Genomic DNA, 18,520 nt, shown 5'->3' on the forward strand with positions numbered 1-18,520 from the left:
CTACGCTAATGAACAGTGACCCCAAGATCTAACAGTTCACAGCTTCTTACCAAGGTAGTCAAAGATCGGTTTTGCCTGGTAGTTTAAAAAAAAAAAAAAAAAAAAAAAAAAAAAATCAGTCCTTGTCCAGCTAATTCTCTGACAGAGCTTCCTTCAACATGGCAATTTAGCCCCTAAGCCTTGCTTCTTACACAGCAGGAAGGCAGAACGCCTTCACAGACAACAATCAGAATTTGCCTCCATGCTTCTTTCTGTATCACCAGTATCTTGGAAATAACCAACAGGAGAAACAGGAAGAAACAAAGGAGTTCACCACCATGGGACAGAAGGGGCTGCTTGATGGAAGCCACACAAATGTGGTGCCTCAGAGTTTTTTGTCCACTTCCCTTTTCTATTATGCTTCTATGATGTACTGAGTCGGGGGGGAACCTACAAAATATTAGTTTCTTATATCTTTAAGAAAATGTTTATAAATGACTCATGGAAAGATTTCAGTAAGCCTTAAAGAACATCCTTGACCTTCCACAATACTCTTAATAGTAGTTTAAACCTTCTGCCTTTCACATGCATTGGGATCTTTTTGCATGCTTCTTTGACTTGCATAAAGTCATTGACAATCACCTTTTACAGAACATTTTTTTCCCTCCACGTTTTAATGCTTTTTTCTATACTATTGTGTTTCTTCAAAAACTGAACAAAGACAGACCAACTATCTCTCTTCGGAAGCCAATTTGAATAATTTACTTCTCTCCCAAGCAGGACAAAACATTTAAAAACTAAGGTTAGCCTTGCATTTTAAAGATATCTTATACACATCGGAATCAATCAATACTAACAAAGACTTTCAAGGTTTGTGATTACAATTTGTGTTTATTTGTGGGTTAAACAGGTTCACATAATTTACTTACTTTCACAAGTCTGATAAATTGCCTGCTGTTAATTCACAATGATTATACCTCAATTCCCTCTACAATCTCAGATTTTACCAGAGTACATCTTGTAAATATTTGGTTACGACTTCACCTAGGATTCTATTCTGTCGGTAGAACTGATGTTGTGTTATGCTTACCAAATACAAGTGATCCTAAATAAACTTAGAACATGGGCTTCCAAAGCCATAGCATGTAGGTTGAAGTATCTTCCATGGTTACTTTGGACACTCTCACTTTATCACTTACTGTATGTTCCTATATGCTAAGGTTTAGTATTTAAATATATCAAAATGGAGGATCTTGAATATAAATAGTTATTGTTTATATAATATTTCAAGCTCTTTGGAACATTGTACATGTATGTATTTGCAAATTAGGTATCAAATTCCAGTATCTGTCAAAAATTTGTCTGGATGCTGAGTAACTCCATTCATTTCCACTTAGATTTCAACATGAGGTCTCACATATATTATGTTCTAAGTTCCTATTCTAAATATACTTATGAGACTTATTTCAAAGACTCCATAAAGAATACATTCTCAATTTATTATTGAAGATACATGAGTAACTCAAAAATCTAGAAATGGGGTAGCCCTAATAAAATACATACATATTGCACTAAAACCTGAAGATCAACAGCAACTTAGAAGACAGTTGAGATTAACATTCTCCTGAAACATAAGTAGATGAGATATAAGATGATTGCAGAAGCCAGACTGCCTTCAACACACCACTGTGCAAGCCACCACTTACAGACTGTTATCAGCTGCAGCAGCAGCAACAAAGCCTTTCTGTCCTCAATAGATGACAAGACCAAGTGTCTTTCATGCAAACCGAATTGCAGATTCTTATAAACTGAAATATAAACTTTATAATTCTTATAAAATTCTCATAAACTGCCACTCCTTAAACTGATAACAACAACAAAACAAAAATTATACACGCACACCCCACACCACACCACCCCCCCCTAGAATATTAGTCTCAACACATTCAATGCTAGGCATGGAACGTATCTTAGACAATTGCTTACACTGACACTAACATTAAAAAACAAAACAACACTGCAAACCACAACCAACCACAAAACAGCAAAAACTCCATGTTAGCATGTCTGCAAAAGGAATAATGATCGACCCCAGGAACACCAGGCACAAATGTTAATAAACATAAAAACCATGCATTTTGCATCAGGAAGCCTCCTTGCCCCAGAAAAACACATACAACATTTATATTAGCTCCAACAAAAACAAAGCCACCCTTAATTTCTGATCTCGGTGAATTCAACCCATGGGACACTCCAACTAGAACAACTCAGTTTTGAAGCCATTTTATTATTTCATAAAAATAAGGAGCCATGAAGTGATGCTTCCAAATAACCACAGCACATGTATTTTAAAAAATTTCTTAGAAAAGAATATTCTTGCAGAAGATGATTGGTAAAATCATTTAACAATGCAACACCATATTCATAATATCTGCCCAATAAGCACCAGAATCACTTGACTGTAGCACAGACATATGCTGGAATTAGATGCGCTAGAGGTCTCAAATACATAGTGAAAGCAAGGTTGAAATTGTAAGGTATAGTTTACACATTAACATATGCAAATCTTTAAGTTTATGTGGTCTTCCCTAATGTACTGACCACAGTGTCTGGTAAAGGTACCACACTGAAAGAACATTCATCCCTCAACAGTGTTTTTTTTTTTTTTAAAAAAAAAAAAAATCAGTTAAACTATAATCTGAAAGAAAAGAGAAGAATCATTTTTAGGAGCAAAATTACTCTCTCTTTTCAAGCCACAGTATAGGCTCTCTTTTGTCAAAATATGACTCCTAGGCCATATCTGGTGATCTAATACAATCACACGGACACACAGCTAAACACCATTACCTTGATGACACAGCACATAAAAACTTAAAGACTCAAGTCTTTCTAGGTTCATGAATGCAAAAAAATGTTTAAGCTGTGCAAAATAATTTCTTATGATACATTACCATATGACTACATGTACCACCATAACTAAATCAAACAATTTAATATATGTAAATACTGCCACAACTGCTGGAATTTATTTTGCTCTTACTGCTTTTGTACAGCTCGCATACCTGAATATCATAACTATCAGAAATATAAAACAAAGTTTGTTTTCATAAACTACTGTAAAACTCCATGCTGCTATACCACAGGACCAGACCTACTTCCATATGTGCTTATTCCTCTCACATCCCCTTGTTCAAGATTTTGCCTTTCTACCTTCTCAAACCAAGCTTTCCTCCTTGTCACCCGCTTTCTAACTAGGCCTAAGGAAATAAAAACCAGCAATTAAAGAAACGTGATCTTGCTCTGTGTCTACACAGAGAATAATGTGGTTTGTTTGGGGTTTTTTGGGGGTTTGTTTTGGTTTTTTTAAATGGCTATCGTTACTTAAGCTCAACTGTAGTTTTCCTTACCTTAAAGATAATAAAAAAGGTAAGGTAAGGTTAAGGAATACATTTTTCAGGCAGAAAGATATTGGGGGGGGGGGGGGGGGGGGGGGGGGGGGGAGGCGGATGGACATGGGGTATCAAAATTTAAGGTAAAAATCTGAGTCATACAAAAATAATTCAATTTGGTTATTCTGTTGATATGTTACAACACTATTTTCCCGATTTGCCCATCAGATATACAGAATTATTTTTCAATTTGTGGAAACCAGTCTGATTTCAAGCTTGAGTAAGCAGGCTGCCATTTATCATGAGCTATGAAACAGCATTAATTTATGTATTAACAGCGCATTAACAGTATTAATCTATAAAAATTTATTTAATATTCAATTCCCTACTACATAAGAAAGTGAAATGCAGATATTGGCTCACTTTCATAATTAAGGCTACCCAAACACAGTTCCTTCCCATTTAAGATACTCAAAATAAACAAAAATCTCTGTTTAGAATGCTAATTGCAATGAAGTCATGCATTTATGATGTAGAACTCCTGCTGTGCATTTCTCACTCCTTCCTTTTCTCCCGAAGTAGGATCAACTAAACCTATAACCTTTCCAATGAAATCATAGTGTTTCTTTAAGGGTAACATAAATCATCAATTTGTATTTGCACTACTAAAAGTTTTGGCTAATATTTGACCTGAATCTTGATGCTGTGGTTTCAACACATTACTTCTTGTATTACATCCTGCAGTTCTGCATAGTAAATTTCAAAGTGGCAGAGGTAGACACAGGCTCCACACCAGCCAAACACCACAGTGATGTGTCCTCAAGCACAGAACTACAAGAAACAATTTTCAAAAGCCAAACAGCAATTTTACTCCTGAGTTACAAACAGCCACAGGCATACAGGGGTTCACTTCTAAGATGGTGATGTAAGAGTGGTCATGGTTATATCATTCATCAAGAAAGGCACAGCAGAGCATGGACAGAAAAGGAAAAAACCCAACCCCACACCAAACCCCAAGAGCTGTAATATCTTATTAGACAGAACCTGAGAAAAGTGGAAATATCAATCTCTCCAGCTAAATAATATTTTGGTTCCTAACACCTACAAAGATAAAAAAGGTCGTGTATATTGCAGTCAATATATTATTTAACTATAATGATATGATATCCATTTTAAAAAAAAAAAAAAGCTTTTTCCAATACAATTTGCTAATGGATACTGGAAAGGAGTAAATGCAAGCTATTTAAAATTACAAAAGAAAAATGAACCGTGGTTTTACCTGCCACCAGTACTACATGCTCCATTTGAAAATGTTTTTTGGTATGAATTGCTTAATGAGAAAACGCAGATGCACATTCTTTGTTTTCAAAAAGTTTAACTCAAGAGGTAATTTAAGTTACATATAATATGAAATACTTCCTTACAAAAACAATTGTTTCCCCATAAAACTGATTAAACCAAAACCTTTTCGTATACAAGAGAAGCAATTTTAATTGAAATCTCTCATTCTGAAACTTTACTAAATAATTGCTGCCTTCATGCTTTAACAAAACTGTTATCTCGTCAGCATGTTATTGTAGCATAGATGTCTATCTCTAAAATGACAAATGCCATATCAAAAGTTCATACATCATCTGCTCTCAAAAAGTCAATTCAATTAAAAAGTTAATCAAAATCTAATTCTACACTTAAGACTTTGAATTACCATCTACCTCACCCAAGATGATTCTATGATTCAGAACAAAAAGGTTCATTTTTATTCATTTAACTCAAAGTAAAAAAGGATGCCAGATAGTTGTAAACTGATGTCTTCCATTTATCAACAGGCGAAGTTTGGCCCTGGTAGGAACCAATGCATTTGGTTATGGTACAGACTCAAGACTAAGAGTAAAAAAAAGTACACTCTTCCTATGAATGGACTCGTCCACTTTTAAATATCCTTAAATCAAAGCTACCAGCAAGGTGTTATGACTTTCTGGCCAATAAAAACTACCAAGAACATCCATTCACTTCGAAAGAGCACCTACTGCACAGCAGCAATTTTGGAGACTACTAATGTGTCCTCACTCACACTTAATGTCTGAGACATTATATGGGCCATCTTGTATTGCATTTCAAGTCCTTTAAGTACCCACAAATCTTCTGTGAAAACAGGGCAGAAATAGCCTCAGTAGAAAAATCAGCATCAGATTTACACCTTGTAAGACTTCAAAACAAGTCTCATGGGACTTGAGCTCACAAAAGCATTCCACAAAGCCTATGCACAGAGGTGGATACTTTTAACTGCATTTTTGAATGCAGCCAGTTAACCAGAATTATTATGGATTTCTCTGTAAGTGGTCACTAGTGTCACATAATAGTAGATCAATGAAAACTGTATTCATTTCTAGGCATTTACACTAACAAGAATGATTATAGTTAAGGGTCTCCTGGCATTTCCATTACAAATCTATTTTTCGGGGACTTATAGGTCAGCTACAATAATATATTTTTGACTGAAATTTGATATGAAAGGTCTCAGCTATGCTTAAGTTAGTAAACGTTCCTACACCTTTGAAAAGACTTCTTTCAAAATTGAAAAAAGAAAGTAATTTTTCAAGTAATTTTTCTATTTACTTACGTTGTTAAGCATTTTATCCTGAGCAACCTAAGGTGTCATATGCTACAAGATATGAACGTTACATCTCTAATTCTATTAGGGATGGAATTCCTAAAAGCATCTCGCATCGCAGAACATCAGTGAAAGAGCAACAGGAAAATATAATGGATTGAGCGTTCACATAAATTTTAGGAATATTTCAGGCTGATTAAAAGGCTTCTTTGGTCATTTCTGGACTTACATGATTAGTGAAACAGTGATGCAATTAGTTGCAAAATGCTGCTTTTCATTTGTAAATATGACATGCATATTTGTTTAATCATATTTCCTTCTTCTCTGTATGTTATCTAAAAGAATAAATCATTTCATAATAAGGAATAATAAGAGTTACACTCCTAAATTATTTAATTTAGAAACAGCCTACTGGACCTTCAAACTAATTTTATTTTACTTCAATTTTATGACTCCTTCAGGGCACATCTTGTCAAACATGAATTAACATTGTTACTCTGACACCCCCAAGGGAGCCAACAGAGCCTATTGGGTCAGCAGTCCTTGAAAGAGAAAAAAAAAATTCCACAGTGCTCTACAACTGCTTTGGAGGTGCAGAGTCCATTAACTCAAAACAACACTTTATAAAAGAAACAAATATGGATTACACAGTGGACCATAATGACTTCTGGACTACTGGGTAATAACTGTTATGCAAATGACAACACATATTTACCCTTATGGACCATAAGGAATTAACAATATTTCATTACTTTCACTAAATGGATGCAATAAAGTATGTATATATTTTCTTACAAAATACCTTTTTAAAGGCCTACACAGAGAACAAACAAGTTTGAGCACTAACTTTACTCAGTTGAGCAGAAAGGATCTCTGTTCCAAGTATTAAAAAACAATTTAAACTTCCATTAAAAAAAGGATAAAAAAAAATTAATCTACAATAGAAATTAGGACCAGATTTTCAAAAGGGTTCTGCATCCATGGCACTGAATAGTTTTTCAAAAGGCTTCAGTACCTTATTCAGATACTTAAATATTACATGTTTTAATAGGTAGTTCTCACTAAGAAAAATATGCCTTCAGGCCCCTGAAAGCAATAGGAACTTCTGGCTACTTCACAGCCACACACAATGGAAGTTGAATGAGAAACACTTCTGAAAATCTAAACCACAAGAGTCACAGTTCTCAGATATCCCAAATATATGAAAACCCACAAACTTTTCTGGAATACCTTCTTCTCACCTCAAACGGGTTTAGCATGACCTTTACCTAACTCTACGCTTTCTGCCCCATTTTTCTCCAAGGGTCATACCTAAAAAAAACATTTAGGGCATTTTTCATATTAGTGCCCTTCACCCTATGTCAATCCAAAACAACTTTTAAAGAAAATTGTCTGTGATGACTTATCTCTGGAAAAGATTACATTCACAAGTTTCTGCCATTTTGACTATTTAGTTTCCTAATTCCCAAAGACCTGTATTGCGCTTCTATTCAGGATGTTCCAGGTGAGCAGGCATGTTGTTCCTACTTAGCCCATTCAGACAGGTTTATAACACTGAAAACTCATGAAAAAGTAGATAAAGCTAGTATGCTTAACTCATGCCTAACATAACAGTAAGCCATGGCTATTGAATTCAAAAACATTTCCAGCAACAGAGGAGAAAGTAAAGCATGTGTTGGCAAACTTTCATAGGTTAATTCATCACGTGAAAGACCTCTGTTCCTGGTCCTCTGCAACCTGAATACTTCCACTCACAACCACCATCTAATAAGGTATCTAGAATAGAGGTTCACTGCACCCAAGTTACTATGCAGCAAAGAATTCAAAACTCACGACCACAGGAAGGAATCATAGAATCGTTTAGGGTGGAAAAGACCTTTAAGATCATCCACTCCAACCATTAACCTACACTACCAAGTCCACACTAAACCAGTTAAGGGTAGACTAGACTAAACCATGTCCCAGAGTGCCACATCTACCCGTTTTTTGAATACTTCCAGGGATGGTGACTCCACCACCTCTCTGGGCAGCCTGTTCCAATGCTTGACCACCCTTTCCGTGAAGAAATTTTTCCTAATTTCCAACCTAAACCTCCCCTGGTGCAGCTTGAGCCCATTTCCTCTCATCCTATCGCTAACTACATGGGAGAAGAGACCAGCACCCACCTCACTACAACCTCCTTTCAGGTAGTTGTAGAGAGCGATAAGGTCACCCCTCAGCCTCCTCTTCTCCAGGCTAAACAACCCCAGTTCCCTCAGCTGCTCCTCATAAGGCCTGTGCTCCAGACCCTTCACCAGCCTTGTTGCCCTTCTCTGAACATGCTCCAGCACCTCAATATCTTTCCTGTATTGAGGGGCCCAAAACTGGACACAGTATTCCAGGTGCGGCCTCACCAGCGCCGAGTACAGGGGGACAATCACCTCCCTGCTCCTGCTGGCCACACTATTCCTGATACAAGCCAGGATGCTGTTGGCCTTCTTGGCCACCTGGGCACACTGCTGGCTCATGTTCAGCCAGCTGTCAGCCAGCACCCCCAGGTCCTTTTCGTCCAGGCAGCTTTCCAGCCACTCTTCCCCAAGCCTGTAGCGTTGCATGGGGTTGTTGTGACACAAGTGCAGGACCCGGCACTTGGCCTTGTTAAACCTCATACAGTTGGCCGCGGCCCATCGATCCAGTCTGTCCAGGTCCCTCTGCAGGGCCATCCTACCCTCGAGCAGATTGACACTCCCACCCAACTTGGTGTCATCTGCAAACTTACCGAGGGTGCACTCAATGCCCTCATCCAGATTGTTGATGAAGATATTAAACAAGGCTGGCCCCAAAACAGAGCCCTGGGGAACACCACTCGTGACCGGCCACCAACTGGACTTAACTCCATTTACCACAACCCTCTGGGCTCAGCCACCCAACCAGTTTTTTACCCAGCGAAGACTATGCCCGTCCAAGTCATGAGCTGCCAGCTTCCCAAGCAGAATATTATGGGAGACGGTGTCAAAAGCTTTGCTAAAGTCCAGGTAAATGACATCCACAGCCTTTCCATCATCTACCAGGCGGGTCACCAGGTCATAAAAGGAGATCAGGTTGGTCAAGCAGGACCTGCCTTTCATGAACCCAAGGAGACATTCAAGTGCAGCAACTGGGACACTCAACTGTGAAGGAAAATTTGGTTTTTAATCCATTTTCACGGAGTTGCCTAGTTAATGGAAATGCCTATTTATTAAAGAATAAGAAAGAAGAAATAGCCCAGAGAGCAGGCACTGGAACAAGGACTTTCCACTTCAAATGGCTGGATTTTTTTAATATGCATTCATTAGGGCAATTTAATATACTACCCCTGTCCAAGGCCAAACTTCTTGTAACTTTTTCTTCTACTTGTTCAAAATTTAGAGAGATGAATTTGTCTTCCAGCATAATCACAATGAATCAGTGGTTTGTCTATAGGAAAATCAGTGGAAATACCCTGAACTCCTGTATCTAACACAATAGCACACACTTGAAATGCAAAAATGCATCTCAGAAGGGTTGCTTTTTTTTCCCTGTGTAGTTAAATTCTTATTACTTGAAAACTAACAAATGAATACCTCTGTCAGTATTTACAGATTAATTTAACCTTGACGGAGATATGCAAAAAGCAGCTCAAGATAGAAACAGCACAGTCCCCTTGTTCTTCAAGTCTGGGGACATGGGAAGAGCTCACACTCAAAATGCTTTATCTGGCCTGTGATAACGTACGTTAAATATGATCTACAAATTCTATATTCAATTGCATAGATGTGAACGTCCTGAATGCTAAATGTCTTTTTGTATTTAGAATAGAAATTTTAGTTTTGATTGGGAAGTATTTACATACTTATTTGCAAAACTCATACAAAATGGACACATGCAGTAGATGTCATTCCAAGTCTGGGAGAATCTTTGCATTAATTAGCTAATTTGAAAATATTTAGCCAAACAATTTGCATGCAAAGATCTTCATAGGCAAAACCTATAAAGTGAGAGCACTGCTACTTCACAACCTGGCCTTCAGACAGGTAAGACTATAATCGCTATTCCTACAAGGCTTGTGTTATACAACCGTTATACATCCATTGTACATAGTATTGCTGTCAAGAAGTGCGAGCAGGGTGGGAATCCCCATAGAAGCATAGTAAGACTAATTACAATAAAGCACAAAGGGTGTTTCGGTCTTGTTTAACTTTTTGTCAACCCACAGTATGCCTACAATTTTAATGTAATTATGCACATTCATTTATTTTCAAATTACAGATTGCATCCACCCATAGTAGACAATTTTTCAGTACTAGTAACTCAAGACATTTGACTATTTCTAAAGTTCTTAACTCTAGAGACAAACAAGATGCTATCTTCCATTACTTAAAACAGGCATTTCAAAAATTACATCACAGATGAGCACCCTCCTTTGAAATGGACTAAATCTTGCTTACCTAATTCATACAAGCACTTGCAGAGACCTATAGCATTAACCACTAAAAGCCTACAAGGAATCTGGATTACTTCTAGAAAAATAAAACAATTATTACTATGCAAGACTATACTTCAACACAGTTGAATACTAAGGCTCTACTATAAACCTTGCAGAGGGCTGCACGGGAGATGAAGATAACAAAAGGGAGGGAGAAATAATAAGGATTTAGTCGTGGTGCACTGACAGACTTTAGAGTCACTAACAAGCACAAATACGACCACTGGAACAGCCTGAACTTGTAACAAGTTTGTACAGCACAACATAAAAATCTTTCAACTACATGGCTTATCTATAAAGATTTTATGTGATTTTATGTGATTTTCAAAAGAGAAGTTATGAAATAAAGCAGCCTATAGTAGGAGCTAACAAAATACACTTCATGTTCACTCACACGCTTTAGTGCTGAGACACTGCCCATAAAACATATTAAAGATATATTTATCTTTTCTTCTATGGCAGGAGCCAAATTACTTAAATATTTATAGGTCAAGGCTTTCTAAAAACAAGAAAGCAATAATTATTAATTCAGTTGCACAAATCACCTCCAAGGCAATCTCTCTAAATTACTGAGAACCATCCCCTGGTCTGCCAAAATGAGCAATCACTTTGAAAAATCACCACCACCAATGAAACAAGAAGATTTTCTACTGATTAAAGTTTTGCAACACTGTAGCACACCAAAAGTGTGATCCAATTAACAAACCATTTATACTGACCTTAAAAAGAAACAACAAGAATTATGTCATGCTTCTAGATATATATACAAAATATAGATACACATAATACATAGAAACATACATAATATATTATTGCTTCTGAACTAGCTTATAGAAGTAGTTACAAGCTCACTACATTCCTGCATATATGTTCTAGAGAAATCATTTCATACTGTGGCTACATATATTCTCGCAAAATCAACATAAAAACTTCAATCCACATGTAGCATACCAACAGGAATATGCGCTTTGGTCCCCAACAATAAACATTTTACTTGAACACAGGAGCTCTTACTTATTTTTACATACCTTAAAGCTAAGGAAGGAAAAACACATGAATTGGAGACATGTAGTGACAGCGGAAATCCATACTAATGCAATTTACTCCAGTTCGAAAATAAAGGTCTTGTGGTGTTATCCCAGACAATAACTGAAGGAACAGGTGAAACAGGGCTTTCAGTAAAAAAAGTTCTCACTTCTAAGGTATACATCACCTGCTCTGCATTCACAGGAGTCTCTGTAGACATTTCGGTATGAGTCAGTAGTGTACAAGCACAACAATTTGGCAAGAGCCAAATTCAAACTGTCTGCTGAGAAATGCAAATTTCTTTGAAGAAGTATATGCATATATAAATATATAATAATAAAACCAACAGTCTCTAGTAGCAGGAAGTTTTTAGGATTAGGGAAGCAACACCTTCCCATTATTTCTAATATTTCCTTTTCAATGCATTTTCAGTCCTGTCCTCTCCTTATTCTCTCTATGGATCATGTACAGCAACATGTACAACTAGAATGGATTGACAAAAAAAGATAATGCTGACAGGAACCATTTTCCTCACCTCTTTCTGTACCAGCGCATATAAGACACTTTTTCCTGTTTAATTACTTTCTTTCTCTTCATTTTTCTTTACCAGAACTTTTCCCCCGAGTTTTCTGGTTTGGAACAGCTCCGCCCTATTTTCTTACCACTTAACCCCCATTTCTTTTTATATCACAAGCCATCTCTTCCCTTTTCACACATAAAGATAATTGCTACTACTTGAGAGGTAGTCACACAGCTCCCATTGTTTTCATAATCTAAACCTATGCCTCCTGAGCTTTATTAATGTCCCCTACTGAAAATACCTCAAAAAAACACGAGAGATTTTAAGAAAACCAGTAGTGGGTCTCTATTATCAAAAGCAAATGAAACTCAGAGGTCTATCAGCAAGTTACAGCTGTGCCTGTACTTTTTTAGACTGAGAATATTCTGATCTACAAGTATTAATTATATTTAAGGTTTTATGCAACTTTGGCATACCTCAAATACAGAAATGAAATATAAAAAAAAGCTTCTTTTTTTCTTTCAGAGATTTGAAGTTATTCGGTTCTGTTGTGTAAAACTTGGCACACACTAAGAAGTAAACCTTTCCCTAATAGATGATAACAGCTCCTTTGTTTCTCCAACTCCCACTTGATGGAAGGATTACGCACTCAATCAACCCTAATGACTCCCACTAAGACAAACCAATCTATTGTACCTATTTAACTCCATGTACACATACTGAGTCCACGTGCCAAAATCTGTACAAATAATAAGCAAGCAAATACTTTAAATTAAATAAACTGTTCAGATTACTTTCTGCAGACCCCCAATGACCCACAGTATGAATAGTTATATTTAATTAAATATACAGCCCATTACCTCAAAAAGTGTGTATTTCCTGGGGGGTGGGGGGAAAAATATCCACGGAACATTTCTCTGTCTTTTCAAGACATCCTGTCCTAGAATCCCAAAATAGCCACAGACCAAGGAAGACCAAAAAAAAAAAAGTTGACCTACTTGATAGGGAATAAGCCAAGACATTGAAAACCACCACGTGACCGACATTACCCATAGAAATCCTCATGTCTTACCTAGATAGATCAAATGCACAACATGTTATGCAGAATCTTCAGTGGTGTCTAAGGAAGAAAATGTATTTCTGTACTTCTTAATGAACCTGTACTAATTTTTTAAAACAGTTTATGAGGTAACTGTTGGGAGGAAAGGAGAGAAAATTAGAATGGAGAACAGTCTTAGTTGCTGTTTTGTCAAGGAGTCTACTCCAATAATTAACTAAGGAGATGAAAATGTGGAAGTGCGACATCCCAGCTAGCACTGGTTATTTAAAAAAAAAAAAAAAAAAGGGGGAAAAAAGGAAAAATGAGCCTATTAACTTCTCTGGAGATACTATTTTTTACAATGAGTGGTTAGCGTTAAAGGAAGCTAGGAAGAAAATTCAAGTACAGTAAGAAACACCTGGAAACTATATTGAGAACATGGCATTAGACTCACTGCAATACAGCTAATTTTATGTAAGATCAAATTCATTAGCCCAGGAAAACCATTTTAGTAGCTTTCACACCTCTCCATGCTTGTTTTCCATTGTTATCTGAATGAGAGAAACCTTAAGAAAATCTACAGCATAACTAGCATACACTCAACAATACTGCAGGGCCTGGTCCAGAGAGGCAAGTGGAATTAGCCATAATCATTATTGTGCTGCAATAAGTCATTACCTGGTGTATACTATTTCTTTGCAAAATACAAAAAAAAATTAGTCCAAATATTTGTGACATTTTGTCAATAACCACATAGGCCTGAAGCTCTCGCTTTTCTCGTGTGCATTCAGTGCATTCCCCAGAGCTGGAAAGAATTATGTTCACGAGTACCAGTACTTAGAAAACATTTTTGAAAACTAAGATATAGGCCTGTTTAAGTTTCTGACTACAAAAGGTTAAACAGCTTACAGCATCAACTCTGTTGCACACAAGAAATATTTGGAAGGCAGCTAGCTGTAAAGCCTGTTGCTGTGAGTTTGTTATGATGTGAAGTATTTATCACCTCTTTAAGAATTCAAAGCCAACAATAATATTCGTGAATATCCTAAACACATTTTTACTTTCTATAAAGGCAACCCTAAATTCTCCTGTTCAACAAAGTAAAAACTTTATGATTTACTTCATGACACTGGAGACAAGGCTTCGGCTGTCAGAGCAGCACAAACGCATATGGTGGATGGAATGTGTCAAGACTGGAAGAGAAACGTAAGGATGATAATTTTGAATTAAGTTAACATTAGAATTAACAGAAATAATCTCAAGCTAAATAACTATGATTGTTTAGCCTTCCTCCCAAAGCAAAAGTTTGATCCCATTAATGTCAATACATGACCCCAGGCAATGAATTGCCTTTATGCCAGGTCAGCGGTGTTTGCCACGATTACAGGCAAAGCAACAGGAAGTCCATGGCTTAGAAAATAGGTCCATAAATCCAAAAGATTCTTTCTGTGTCTCTCATTATCTCAGAAGGTTTTGCATCAGCTAGCACTCAGTGGTATTCTTCCTGGTTTCTACCCCAAATTCTGGTGACTTTGCAAGGAAAAAGGTTAAGGCCTTGTCTACCAAATATTTTGTTGTCTGCTTGCATGTGTTGCTTCTCATTTATTTCAGGCTTATCAGGGTGTATTAGTACTTGTTATGCTATACAGACCATTGTAAAATGAACTGTTACATGTTACATTTTGCAGTTAAACAGAGCAAGAAAATAATCTTGGTTTGGAATCTCTTCTGAAACTGTACATGAAAAAAAATTATGTGAAATGAATGCCTGGTTTTAAGAAATAGGTAGCTTCTTAGAGTTAAATAAACCTAGAGCTTAAATGCTTTAGGCAAATGTATATTGCCTGTATATTTCCTGCCTGCCCCCCTCAGAGTTCTGCAGATAGTCTGAAAAGACTTCCCCCACAAATGTCAAACATTTCACTATAGAAATACAATAAACTGACTACAGAACAGTAAAAATAATACTCAGTTACATAGTTAGTATGTAAGCATCAGATCACAGTATACTCTGGTATGCTATCACCTTTAATTGGAGACCAAATTTCTAGAAGTCATAGAAAGAAGCAAAGAAAAGCAGATTCACAACAATCTTGACTATCTTTTCTTTTCACAAGAAAAGAGACCATTTGGCACTACCTTCCAGTTTTGAAGAGATGTAAGGATATAACACTGACCTAGTAGATTGCAGTTACATCAAGAAAACCCTCATCATTCCCACACTGCTCACGGCTGTCTAAGAAATAACGCTGTACATCCATATCTCTCCTACCCATAGTTCTTTTAATGAAAAGCAAGTGGTTTAAAATACAATGCAATTTTCTTTGCACTTAAAGCTCCTGAAGGTAGAACACTAAATTACAAGTCTATGAAACAAAGTCCAGAAGCCCATTTTAGCCACTGAGAAATCCTTCACAAGTTATGTTGCTCAAGGTAAAATTATTCAGAGTTTTCCTGGTATCTTGAAAAAGAACAGTATCAAGCTCGCTGTCACCAAGACCTCCCAGTCTCACAGTACCACCACCAGTAATGTCATCCTCAAAATAGGCCAAGGGCTGTATTTTACACTATGAAGAAACTCCTGTACATCACACAGTGCATCCAGCTTGAGAGCAAGTGTTTGCCAATTCATTCAGTGAAACATGTCTGAGAACCCAAACACATCACTGAGAAATTAAAAATATTTTAGTAGTAGAATGATATTAACATAACTGACAACTTTCCAAGTATTATTTTCAAGTGCATCATAACAGCTACAGCAGTAACCCAAAAAATCACATGTGTATTTAGATATTTCCTTAGAACTTCTTCAAGAACAATGGAAAGTTTGTTTCTAGCAAAAAACTTCTATCACTAGTAACAAATATTTCACAGAAACACATTTATTTTGTATCAGTTGCTGCTACCACACTTCAGTGTCTTTATTTTCTCCTTCCTGTATAAACCCTTAAGAGTATTAGGCCAAATTCTGTGGCCTTAACCAAGTAAGATGTAAGTTAAGATAAAAACTTCAAAACTCAACCCCAAACATTTCCAAATAAGTTAGTGTTAGAAAAGTTTAGTCTACACGAGGAACAGCTTCTTCTACAGTATGAATCTGAGACTTCTCCAATTTTCTCCACACTTCATTAGTCTCCCAGGTGGAAAGTGTTATTATGCTATTCAGCATTTGAGCACAGTCAGTTCAAACTATTTGCATAAGAGAGACAAACTTCTTGAAAAATTAAACTTGTAAAATCATTGACTCAGCCATGACCATCCAAAATCCTGTCAGGCCACAAAAAAAATTGGTAAGTTTTGGATATACGTGGAAGTATAAACCGCTTTTTTTTTTCAATCGAAAGTCCAGTGCTGAGACAAAAGAGCAAATTATGCTTTTAATATCACAAAGCAAAGAAAGTTAAGCCAAGAGGGGGGCAAAGCAGGCTATCCACCGAAACCTGGCCTTCGCCTGCCCGCGAACCCGCGGCGCGGCCGGGTGGCGGCGGGGTGCCGTGCGGGCGCGCGGCCGGCAGGGGGCGCCGTTGCTCGCGGGAAGGCGGCGCGGCGCGGCCGCGCGCGCGGGCAGCGCCTGAGGAGCGCTGCCGCAGGAGCCCGCCTTGCGGCCGGCGCCCCGGGCTCCCGCCTCCCCCGACTCCATCGCTGCGGGCCGCGGGGGTCTAAAGGCGACCCTCCTCCGCCAGCCCGCCCTCCAGGAGGCGGCGTGCCCCGCCCCGGCGGCGCTCCGGGGCAGGAGGCCGCGCCGGGTCCCCGCACGCCCGCGGGCACCGCTCCGCCTGGGCGGAGGCGGAGGAACCGACAGCCGCCCCCTCGGAGAGCAACCAGCCCCAAACCCCTAAATACTCACCATGTTGACTTCCGAGACCATATCTATACTGGCGATGTCTATGTTCATGCCAACGGCCACGGGGGGACCTGCAAACCAACGAGATGGTCCGCAACGTGATCTCCAGGAACTTAACGCGTTCTTACCAGAGTTAGCAGGACGAAGCGCAGAAACGGGGCGACGTTTAGACAAGAGGAGAAAGTCAGGGGGAAGGCACAAAGCGTTCCCCACGCCGCCCCCCCCCCCCCCCCCCCCGCCCCGCGGGACGGCGCCTTCGCCCCGAGCGCCCCCCGCCAGCGCTGCCGGCGGTTTATGTAACGGCCGCGCACGTGCCAGCGGCGGGGCTCTCCGCGCTCCGCCGAGGGAGGCGCGGCCGGGAGGCCGGGGCGGGCAGCGGCTCGGGGCCCGGCGGGCTCGGGGAGCGGCGCCTCCCCCGCCCCACACGCCGGGAAGCGCGGCTCCGGCGCCGGCCTCCGCGGCCGCCACCCGGCTGGGCCCCCTCAGCGCTGCGCCTCGGCGGAAGGGGCAGCCCGGGGGACGGCGGGCACCGAGCCCCGGGGGGGGGGGGGGGACACGGACGGACACCGACGACACCCACAGCGAACGCGCCCGAAATAAACAAAGTAGCTCGAAGTCGGAGCACGCAGGGGGTTAAATGGCATTTTTGTATCAGTTAACGGCACATCTTGTACTCAAAAATAGTAACTGTGATCACGGTCACATTAGGCTGAGAGGAACAAACGCTGGGGAAACTTGAGGGATTTGCATCTTGATAAAACCAGTTAAGCAAGTGTTTAATTACAGGTTAATAAAGTATCAGCGCACACACACAAAATGAGGGGCAGATTACAGATATCGAGAGATCCAAGTGATCGCATTAAGAGCGTCTTGTGCTAAGAAATTGAGTAACAATAGGCTTAACTTTGGATCAGCTTGAGAAAAAGGCAACCACCCCCCCCCCCCAAAGCAACAGCACCCACAGCACGTTTAAAAATCACACACACCAAAGGTACACAGCCCGGGTATGTAACCTCTCTCATTCAAAAGCAGCCAAATTACCTCCAAAATCTGGCCTCAAGCGAATGTCATAGCCCTTCAGCAGTCTATCCACGGTCTCTTTTACCAGTGACATATTACTAGGGTCATTGACACTAAAGAAAAAAAGAGAATAATATCATTTCTTATTTCTCAGACCCAAGCTGTACATTCCTCTCAGGAGCAGCATGCAGTGCAATTCAAAGTAAAGCAAAAGAGATAACTTCATCACTTACCTCTGTGCACACACCACGGCTATTATTAAAGGGAATGACCAAATCCCAAAGTAACCCTTTTTCCGGACTCTCAGCATCCCTTTAGCTTTTGATTTAATTTAGGGTTTCAGTGAAGAGAAGAAGAGATCCAACTTATTCTGGCCAGTGCAGTAATTCTAATGTGAAGCGCATGCGCACGGCGTACCACAACATCAAAAGGAGCAGTGGTTGCTGCTGGAGATGGAGCAAATTTCCTTGCCAAAAAAAAAAAAAAAAAAAATTAAAGGGGAAGAAGGAAATGCATTATTTAAAAAAAAAAAAAAAAAGTCATCCACAGGAGGATCGAGTATATTTTTGTTGTCCTTTTTGTTAGTATAGAATATAAATCACAGCAAGG

The 18,520-nt window shown here is 39.1% G+C and overlaps 1 protein-coding gene across 3 annotated transcripts in view; it reads right to left on the bottom strand.

The window, feature by feature from the left end:
* Window positions 1-18,221, bottom strand: part of GABRB2 (gamma-aminobutyric acid type A receptor subunit beta2) — a 163,680-nt gene extending 145,459 nt beyond the window's left edge. For all 3 annotated transcript variants that reach the window (XM_075714932.1, XM_075714930.1, XM_075714931.1), the window contains exons 1-3: window positions 18,145-18,221; window positions 17,933-18,024; window positions 16,895-16,962 (exon numbers count right to left, since the gene is read on the bottom strand). In XM_075714932.1, the coding sequence (XP_075571047.1) occupies window positions 16,895-16,962; window positions 17,933-18,024; window positions 18,145-18,221 (237 nt within the window). The remainder of the gene's footprint in view (window positions 1-16,894; window positions 16,963-17,932; window positions 18,025-18,144) is intronic.
* Between the last annotated feature and the right edge of the window lie 299 nt (window positions 18,222-18,520).

This window comes from Pelecanus crispus, chromosome 8, assembly GCF_030463565.1.
Source record: "Pelecanus crispus isolate bPelCri1 chromosome 8, bPelCri1.pri, whole genome shotgun sequence".
NCBI lineage: Eukaryota > Metazoa > Chordata > Aves > Pelecaniformes > Pelecanidae > Pelecanus > Pelecanus crispus.